The sequence below is a fragment of the Mercenaria mercenaria genome, chromosome 4 (assembly GCF_021730395.1).
Source record: "Mercenaria mercenaria strain notata chromosome 4, MADL_Memer_1, whole genome shotgun sequence".
Lineage (NCBI taxonomy): Eukaryota > Metazoa > Mollusca > Bivalvia > Venerida > Veneridae > Mercenaria > Mercenaria mercenaria.
Genome location: NC_069364.1, coordinates 67,036,246 through 67,047,323, shown reverse-complemented (window position 1 = coordinate 67,047,323; position 11,078 = coordinate 67,036,246). Strand labels below are relative to the sequence as shown.

At 36.6% G+C, this 11,078-nt stretch overlaps 1 protein-coding gene across 1 annotated transcript; it reads right to left on the bottom strand.

The window, feature by feature from the left end:
* Positions 1-6,079: 6,079 nt before the first annotated feature.
* LOC123543975 (3 beta-hydroxysteroid dehydrogenase/Delta 5-->4-isomerase type 1-like) lies at positions 6,080-10,780 on the bottom strand. Its single transcript, XM_053542253.1, has 3 exons — positions 10,639-10,780; positions 7,949-8,146; positions 6,080-7,641 (listed from the first exon to the last, which is right to left on the bottom strand). Exons 1-3 carry the CDS (start codon positions 10,778-10,780, stop codon positions 7,043-7,045), a joined length of 939 nt encoding a protein of 312 aa, XP_053398228.1. The 3' UTR covers positions 6,080-7,042.
* Between the last annotated feature and the right edge of the window lie 298 nt (positions 10,781-11,078).

The following is an 11,078-nucleotide window of genomic DNA, read 5'->3' as shown; positions in this document are numbered from 1 at the left end:
TTGGCATGAATGTTAACCTTAGTGAGACCGGAGTGTCATGCGCAAACCCCAGGTTCCTATCTCAAAGGTCAAGGTCATACTTACAGGTCAAAAGTCAAATTCAAAAATGACTTTGTCTGGAGCTTTTCTTTTTGATGCATAGAGGGATTTTGATGTAACTTGGCACAATTGTTCATCATCATGAGACAGTGTGTCATGCGCAAGATCCTAGAATTACTTCCCTTTGTTGTTACTATAAATAGCTTATATTCATAACTTTTTTATTACTGGTCGTAGGGAAAAGTCAAGACCACTTTTCTGTAGTACAACATGCATGTTACATCCAATTTTCAGGTGTATTTTGACCTATCTTTACTGGTGAGGATTTTTGTGTGGACTTGGAATTTTTTTTTTTTTTAAGATTTACGTACCTTTGTTGTTACTTTAAATAACTTATATTGTAACTTTTTGCAATCTCTTTTTTATTTGGCATAAATGTTTGCCTCAATGAGACAAGGAGTGTCATGTACAACTCCCTGTCCTTTTGACAGCTGGCGGGCTCGACATGTTGTCCGTGGGCATCTAGTTTACAAAATTATGCCCCTTTTTCGACTTTGCAGTTTTTGGTTAAGTTTTTGTACGTAAGCTGGTGTCTCAGTACCCACTAATAGGAATAGATTGAAACTTCACACACTTGTTCATTGTGATGTGATTCCATAACTTTACTTTGCATTTTTGTTTTTCAAGATTATGCCCCTTTTTCGAATTAGCAGAGTTTTTTTTGTTAAGTTTTTGTATGTAAGCTGGTATCTTAAAGTACCCGCAAATGGGAATAGATTGATACTTCACACAAATGTCCATTGTCATGAGTTGATATGCATTGTACAGGTTCCATAACCCTATTATGCAATTTAACAAAATTATGCCCCTATTTCAAGTTTAATATTCCTTCAATTGACAAGGCTGTTGAATAGTCAAGTGTTGCTGTTCTCCGACAGCTTGTTATGTTCACAAGTGGCCTCTCAAATAAATGTATACTATTGTTGTAGTCACCTGCCTTTTTCATTGATATACCTTTTTCATAGATATTTCTCCTAACAAAGCAGAGAACTTTATTATACACCCAAAGGGACGTATTATGTTATACCCCGGTGTCGATCTGTCCGTTTGTCTGTCCATCCGTCTGTTAGCAATTTTGTGTCCGCTCAGTAACTCTTGAACCCCTTGAAGGATTTCAAAAAAATTTGACACAAATGTTCACCACACTAAGACGACGTGCAGAGCGCATGTTTTGGATGTCTTGCTTCAGGGTCAAGGTCACATTTAGGGGTCAAAGGTCATATCAGTTTGTTTCGTTGACGTATTATGTTATAGCCCCGTTGTCGGTCTGCCCGTCCGTTGGTAAGCCATTTTATGTTTGCTCTGTAACTCTTCAACCCCTTGAAGGATTTCAAAGAAACTTGACACAAATGTTCACCACACCGAGTGCAGAGTGCATGTTTTGGATGTCTCCCTTCAAGGTCAAGGTCACACTTAGGGGTCAAAGGTCATATCAGTTTGTTTTGTGTCCTCTCTGTAACTTTTGAATTGCTTGAAGGATTTCAGAGAAATTTGTTACAAATGTTCACCACACCGAGACGACATGCAGAGTGCATGTTTCGGATGACTCGCTTCAAGTTCAAGGTCACACTTAGGGGTCAAAGGTCATATCAGTTTGTTTTGTGTCTGCTCTGTAACTCTTTAACTGCTTGAAGGATTTCAAAGAAACTTGGCACAAATGTACACCACACTAAGACGACGTGCAGAGCACATGTTTCGGATGACTCGCTTCAAGGTCACACTTAAGGGTCAAAGGCAATATATGACTTTGCTTTGTGTATATTGCTCTGCATTGCAGTGTTCTTGTTATATTTTGGCAGATCCCTTTTTTGTTCACTAACAATAAAAAAAATTGAATTACTTCCCTTTTATGTTACTATAAATAGCTTATTTTGAGACTTTTTTATTATTGGCCGTAGGGAAAAACCAAGACCACTTTTCTGTGGTAAAACATGGATGGTACCTCCAGTTTTTAGGTTTATTTTGACATACCTGTACCTGGTAAAGATTTTTCTGTGGACTAAGAGTTTTTTGGGGAATTTCTTCCCGTTGTTGTTCCTGTCCTTAGGGCTTCAGCAGTCAAGTTCTTTAAATCTTGTTCCCATCCTCTGATATAACTCTTTGGGCGTATATTGCCCTGCTTGGCGGAGCTCTTGTTTCCCTTTGATGTATTACTGTTAACACATGATGACCAGTTGATTATCTTTAGAGATATTTACAGGTATTTAGCAGCATCGATGCTTCTTAGCTTGACTATACGAAGTATGGAGAGCTGTCCAACTTGACCCGGAGTCGGCGTCCTTCCGCGTCCGCACTTTGTTTAAAGTTTTGATGCACTTTCATTTTATCTCTGTAATAACTTAATAGATTTGTTTCAAACTTAAAATAGTTATTCCTCATAATTACCCAATCATATGGCACAAGGACCATAATGCTAACACCAATATCTTATGAATTATCCCCCCTTTTTACTTAGAATATCAGGTTAAAGTTTTGTTGCACTTGAACTCTATCTCAGTTATTACTACATGGATTTGATTCAAACTTAAAATGGTTGTTCCACCTTATCAAGCTCATCATATGAGGCAAGGGCCATAACTCTTGTGCCAATATTTCATGAATTATCCCTCTTTACCTAGAATTTCAGGTTAAAGTTTTGATGCACTTCCACTCTATCTCAGTTATTACTAATGGATTTGATTCAGTCTTAAAATAGTTGTTCCACCTTATCACCCATATCATAAGACACAAGGGCCATAACTTTGGTACCAGTATTTCATGAATTATGCCCAGCTTTTACTTAGACTTTCAGACATTCCTGCGCGCTTCATGGAAATTTAATGACGTTAAGGGATACTTTATTTGTTCATCAATTTTTTACGCATTTAACGCTAGAATATTCCATGTTAGAATATCTTCAGCATCCCTCCCGAATCGTTGGTAATTTCGCCCTACCTGGCTTGGGCACCAACTAATCCCTCGGGATTCAGCAGACGTTATATTATGAAAAGACATGTCTTATCCCTACAAAACAACCTTTTTATGATTATTATTATACCAGATTTATATAGTGCCCTTTTCATGATCAATTTCATGTTCAAAGGCGCTTTACATAGTTCAAATGCAGCCACACAGGGCACATAATTCATCCTCTACTAGTGCAGACACAGAGCGATCTGACCAGAGGGACAGAGTGAGACAAAGCCCCCACGACAGAGAGATCAGAAATCAGATACAGGCTTGTCCGGCTAACTTAGCATAGCTCGTTGCGAATAGACAGCCTGGTTCTTTAATATGCCCAGTGTATAGCACTGATACACGCAAGGATTGCCTGGGTTCCTGACCAGTACACCTCTAGTTGGGTGGGAAACACTGAAAAGCGTTTCTGAAAATACCCGAGTAGCTGCCGGGGATCGAACCCCGACCTCAGGATTGGAAGGCTAGTGTGCAAACCACTGAGCCATCCGTTCACCTATCTATATGATAGGTGTCGTTTTTAGCTCACCAGAACAACAAATTGCTCAAGGTGAGCTATTGTGACTGGTCTTTGTCCGTGCAGCGTCCGGCAACATTTTCCTTGTTAACACTCTAGAGGCCACATTTTTGACCCAGTCTTTATGAAACTTAGAATGTTTGTATTGTTGATCTCTAGGTCATGTTCGAAACTGGGTCATTTGGGGTTAAAAACTAGGTCAGTAGGCCAGACCAAAGGAAAATCTTGTTAACATTCTAGAGGCCACAGTTGTGACTTAATCTTTATGAAACTTGGTCAGAATGTTTGTCTTGGTGATCTATAGTTTGAATCTGGGTCACGAGGGGTCAAAAACTAGGTCACCTGGTCAAATCAAAGAAAAAGCTTGTTAACAATCTAGAAGCCACATTTGGGACCCAATCTTTATGAAACTTGATAAAAATGTTTATCTTGATGATCTCTAGGTCAAGTTTGAAACTGGGTTATGTGGGAACAAAAACTACGTCAGTAGGCCATATCAAAGGAAAATCTTTTTTAACACTCTAGAGTCCGCAGTTTAAGTTTGAAACGCATGAGAATTAGTCAGAATATCTGTCTTGATGACTTCTAGGTCAAGTTGGAATCTTGGTCATGTAGGGTCAAAAACTAGGTCACCTGGTCAAATCAAAGGAGAAGCTTGTTAACACTGTAGAGGCCATAGTTGTAACCCGGTCTTTATGAAACTTAATCAGAATGTTTGTATAGATGATCGTTAGGTCAAGTTTTAATACTGTTACTGCTTGTAAATATAAATTCAGAGCGAGGTTAGCTTGGCTGTTTTAAATTTGACTATGTAATATTTATATTCCCTATTATAACCACGAGAATTCAGCTGTTGATGGTAACATAATCATAATTATAGTTCCACTGACGGAAAACTTTGTCACTGTCATTTTAGAATGTATTATATGCACGAGTATTTACCTGTTACAGAATATTAGGATATTAATGTATTCTGTATTACTTAATTCTAACAGATAAACACTCGTTCAGATAGCCTGTTGTATACTAGTATATAATATATAAATATATATATATGTTCATGGGGGTAGAAAAATATACATTGTGACGTCTCTACACTTCACGCCTGAAACAACCCTTCCCATGAAACAAATTGGCAGTACATTCAATGTGCAACGGTTACTCCCATACACCCATAAGATACTATTACAAAGTCATATAATAACACTTTATAGTAATTTAACTGAAATATGGGTATGAAGATAAAACAAACACTTATATTAAGGGGACGCATACTTTGAAATTAGAAAAAAGTGGGTGGGGTATTATAAAATTTACCTGCAAAAAAGTACAAGGTTTTGGTAAATGAAATGAATACTGTTTCAACTGTTATAACTACACAAAGGATTGCTCACTAAAATAAAAATGAGAAAAACTGAAACAAGAAAGTTATTGTTGAATTACATAAGACTTCTTGTGTACATTCAAAGTCAACAATTAAGACTTTTTGGTGCGAAAATAATAGTGCTTCACTTTGTCCAAACATTTATCAATGTCCTACAGATTCTAATTTAAAGAAAGAATGTGAAATAAGTTCACTGTCTTGCTTTTCATTTGGCATATGTGAGCTAAAACACATTATTTAGTTTGTTTACAAAGTAGTGCATAAGAAAAGATACGGTGGTCAAGGAATGCCACATTACAAAACTAAAAGAGTATATTCCCCTTAATACATTAAACATTTATCATTACAGAAGTCTAGTGGCTTACAATAAAGGCCTAGAAATGTTGCCATTATTAATTTTTAACTTGGTATTCATGAATTGCAATGCACTTAAATATCAAAACACATTCAACAAACTTTTGAAAATGTACTGTCTTAAAAATCCCTAAAATAAGGTATGAAATTTTGTTGAGAGGTCCGATCAATGTGTATATGTGCAAAAGCAACATTCTAATCTTGTTCACAAAAGTTACTAATACACAGCAGGAATGTCAATGATCAAAACTGGACGAATATACAGTTATCCTCATTTTAATGTCATTTATAATTTGTCCTTGAATTCTCCACCATACTTTTCATAACTCTGTTTGCACGAGTTGCACGAGAATGCTGTCATTCACGTAAAAAAATGGGGTCAAATAAGTTGTAAATGCAATATCATGTAAACGTAGTTAATGGATTATGCAGTTCAAGATAAACTTTATCTCATAACGTAACGAACATGTATAATGTTGTAACAACAACTTTACTTACACTAATTTAAGTAGCAGTCGGTTTATAAGTGACTTTATCGATTCATTTTGTGTTTTGTTATTGTTGTCAAAAGTATAACGGAAGTGCCTCACAACTGAAGCGGAAACCAGTTTGATGCGCAAAGTAGTCCACTGTAGGTAATATTTTTTGACAAATGTCCACAGAAATTAATATTTTCTAATATTAAAGACGAATATCTGAATAGGATTCATTTATTTGATAAGAAATTATAATCATCGACATGTTTTTTTTAAAAGCGTACACGTGCTGACACCTAAGTTGTCTCCCGTTGTTTATTAGAGTTACCTTTCGTCCGGCGCAGTAATACATTTGCAGTGAATCGCCGAGAAGTCGTGGGAAAATTAAAAACCATGTAAACAAACTAAAAATAACCACCTTTTCAAGATGAATTTCAAGTGATCGGCATTATGCATTTAACCCGCCTGACCTGTGTAGCATCTTAGATATCTGTTCTAAGGTATTCATTGTGTAGAATGTCATGTTATGCCCTTGCAATGCTAATCCCACTCTGATTTTTTTGTTTACATTTTTTATCAATGAGAATATGGCGTCCATCCCGAGATGAACTGACGTGGCGTTAAATTTTTACATGTTTAAGCAAACCTGGTGTGTTAGAAAGAAAATCTCATCCCTTCAACATTATTTGGAACACTGTTATTGTAAAAAACCTGTTTTTTCCTAATACAAAAGCTTAATATTTTGTGTTGAATGTACTTTCACAAACACCTCTGTTTTCCTATTACATTCATAGTACCACATCCTTATCCACAAAATACTGAATATTACAGGTGTCCATCAGTATTATATCAGTTTAGGAATATGTTTTTTATTTTCCCACCATCAATTTCTTGAATATGCACCCCTTCCGCATTGCTGTATGAACTGTGAATGTAGCAATATGCGTCCCCTTAATGTTCGTACAAAATTCACTGCATAGAACTGTATCAAGAAATTTTACATAAATAAAATGTAGGTTGGTTAGCGAAATAATGGAGCAGTATTTAGTTTGCATCAAGCATTCAAAAGATTTGTTTGAGAAATATGCTAATTACGTATTTTCCCAAAATGTTATAGTTCTGATGTCTTAACTTATAGTCAGTGGAATGTTATTCAACAACATACTTTCTTTCGAAGCCGGATAGAATTCAAGTGAAATTAAAAGGTTTTGCAAAATGTAGCTTCAGACTCCATACCAAGATACGGTGTTAAAATGTTCAATTATTTTTTCCATCAGAATATTGATTTGAATATTCATTTTTCATTTTTATGAGGTAAGCTGCAGTGAAACGTTTGGTTTCCTGGAAGTTATAGATTGGATGGTAATCTAACAATTGTTTGGCTTTATTGTAGCTAAAATGACACACACGTCCTAAACCATCAAACGCGTCTGTACCAAACTGAGGGTTAACGGGATATACCACAGAGACTATCTTAAGGATATGGTACATCAAAGATAATATAAACGAGAGTAACCAGACAGGTATTTGTAATGGAAAACGTTTAAATCCTGCTTCTTCAGCAATTGGTACAATTAGTTCTGTAATATTTGTATGTGGCGTATCATCCCGAATGAAATAAGCGTTTCCGGCAGCTGAATTTGACCTCGACGTCTGCAATGTCTTGTCAGCACAAACGAAAGCCCAAGCACAGTTTCCGACGTAACAAATGTCTGCCTGACCTTTGCCACAATTCAAAGTAATAAAATATCTTGTTTTTCTCCCCAACCAGCTATCTGCTACATTTTGAACAAGGCGTGGTTCAAGTTCTCCGTACATACCAGAAGGTCGCAAGCAAATTGTTGACAATTTTGGACCTGCAATTAAAACCATTGCCAAAGTTTGTAAAAAGGAGTCTCAAAACTGGTTGCTAGGAAAATGTCACGTTAAATTACACTTAAATTACGTTCAGTATAACGTTCGTAAATATTCATTTCCTGTCCGAAAGTCTTATCTGTTAAGATGTATTTCGTGCCAAAATTTTATAGCTGTGACACAAAACTTACAACCTGACTTGTTTGGCAAAAGTGAAACGTGCAATTAAGTTACGTAACTGGGGACTAACTAATTGACTAAATCAATAAACTAAAATATACCAGTGTCTTACACACTAAAATTGCTTACAGTTTGCCTGAATCACTAAGTCCTCTGCTTGTTTCTTTGTATATCCATACACCTTGAAAAGGAAATGATCAGGTGGAGAGGTATTATTTTCTGTGCCATTGTTTATGTGGTCTTTGCCCCTAACTGCCTCGATACTGCTGCAGTATATTAGTCTAGGAACTTTGCATTTACGACAGGCATCAATTATATTTCGAGTTCCTGAAATAAACGTCTACATATAAATAATTTGTAATTTATACATTCAAATTTGGTTAAAATGTTTAAATGGAAATCACACTGAACTGTACTGTTTACGCTCAGCTATGTTTTTTGCGTAAATGGTTTATGCATCACCTGATTAACAGATGAGTTTTGAATGTTTTATTAAATGGGTTAACCCCGCCCCGCCCCGCTCCCCCTGCCCCCCCCCCCACACACGCATACACACTTTCTACCCCCTACCCCTTCCTACCCCATTTTTTTTATTTTGCATACAATTAAAATGTACTTGTTGGATTTTTGAAGCAACTTGCCTATAATAATTTATGTTACAAACTATTTTTGTTGTGGGCCTACTTTGCAAATACGTAGCTCTGAGGCTGTGTTTGTTGCGTTCTGTGCTTCCGAGAAATCTACCCTTACCTATTATCTTTAAGTGATATTTAATTATTATATCATTAAACACCCTGGGCTGTAAAGCAAATTAACGTAAACGACCTGGCTGTCTTCCGATATTTTTTTAATTCTATGTTGTACTTGTATACTTGCTGTATATGAAAACGTCTTTGACATTGCGCAGTACTTATACAGATGTATTAAGGGTTTCACACTGTTCATGTGCGGCTTCCGTCAGTATTTGCGGTTAATAAACTTATAACGAAAACAATATAAAAGAGGGGACATGCTGGCATCAATAACATAAAAAACAACAGCTATAACATATGAAACTTTGCCGACGATAATCAACTTGGAAATAGGGGAACCGCCTTTGAACATTTGGCAACTTTGCAAAGGGATTTCGGGTTGGGGGAGGTGGTGAATGGGGTAAAAGCAATGTGTGGCGTGGCAACCTCATACCAACCTTAATTCAACGAAGTCAGACAACAAGTTAGAACAGAAGTTTAAATCAGACCACACACAATTGATAGCAATATATATATATATTGAAGAAGTCCTGCATCTTGAGTTAAAACATCGGAAACAATAATGGGAGCATCGTATACACAGCTGGATTGACCAGATACAATATACAAATTACAGCAAGCATTTCATATAAATGTATACACACTGCATATACTCGTACATTCTACGACTTTTAAGCGTAGCAAAAATTGAAGAGGATAGAACTTTTATGATGGAAAAAAACCCCAAGTGTCTGTGGCGGGACTCGACTCCGGGCCGCATTGGTGGAAGTCCAATGCTCAAACCACTGACCCAATGAGTCGATTCCTGAGGTAGTTGTCAGAGATTGGTTTTAAACTTACAAGTTGTGCGTAAGTGACCGTAATACTTCAAATGAGGCATCATTTATGATGACACGTAAACAATTTCGGCATAGAAAGTGCCATTTTCGGCTCCGTATCTCGGACGAGAACCCATCTTACGACATTTAGTCTTAACAAAAATTGAAAAGGACAGATTTTTATGATAAAAAATCCCATGTCCCTGTGGCGGAATTGAAACCCGAGCCGCACGGGTGAAAGTCTAATGATCAAAGAGTCGAGTCCCTGAGGCAGTTGTCAGAAATTGGTTTTAAACTTACGGCCGTAACAGTATAGGCACTTCATATACGGGAAAACGTACAGTACTGCTACATTATCATCAAGACAAGCAGGCATTTCATACTTACCTTCTACGTTAATTTTGTACGACTTTTCTTTATTTGGGAACAGAGCATTACATAGTCCACGCCACGACACACCTCGTACACTAATTGAGCGTCAGTTATGCTGCCAACAGTGATGTGCACGGGTTTCTCTTGTCTATATTCTGAATTTAACATAATAGCAAAATTAAAGGAAATGCACATGTAAAAGATTTTTAAATTGCACATTGAACAATACATATGACTATAACTCCGTCTAGAATCGCTTTTCTATTAACCTTCTTTTTTTTGTTGGATATCCTAGGTTTGAAAAAGATTTAACAGTGGACGTGAGAAAAACTATAGTGCGTAAGAACCAAAAATCTTTGTAATAGTATTTAATTTTCTTGTTTAGCGAACATAACTTTTAAATACTGTGTAAAATTTAATTATGAACTTGGGTTCAACGTCGCATAAATGGCGACTTTCCAACTTTGACGGTGGTGGAAGACCCTAGGAAGACCCTAGGTGCCTCTTCTTGTATTACTGCATCACGTGTGGGCACCTGGGTAGAACCACCGAACTTTCAAGCTGGATGGCTTCCTCATATGATGAATTCAACGCTCCGAGTGAGGCTCGCTCCTGCATTTGTGAGAGGAAAGTGATTCAAAGTCAGTGACCTTTACCACTCGGCCATGGCGGCCTCTTTGAACTTGAGATACATCGACAGGTAATAGTAGAGAGCAAAAACAAGAACTTTATATTTTAGAAAATATCTTAGCTGGTCAGCAGGAATTATGGCTATTTCTAAGGGACATACAATCATGTAATTTAGTTTAGCCGACCATAAATGCAAAACGAATATTTATATATACCAATATATATTAATTAGAAAAATCTCGCTTACCCAGCTTATTTATAAAAGGTACAACATCTACTATCCTAACCTCCTGCGCGTGGTCTGCACATGTCTGTAACATCTTTACAACATGTTTTCCGAGAAATCCCGATGCCCCTGTGACAAGAACAACTGTACCAGCCTTCTTCATATTGGGGCGTTTTTTTTCTGTTTTTCTCCAATTTTACATATAGTATATATATCTATCTGCAATTAAAAAAAAAGCAGTATTCACAAACACTGATCAATCTGACAGAAATCTTTTCCTAAAGGGTATCAGTAGGTAGTAAGATCGTGTACTTAAATTAGACTGAAAAAACTGATCAATAGTTAAATAGTTTTGCCGGTCAATAGATAGTAAAATAGTTTTGACTATTGACCCGTAAGTCATTCAATCAGTCTAAAGTACACGATTGTTCATCGATCCATTGGTTAAACTGTTAAACAGC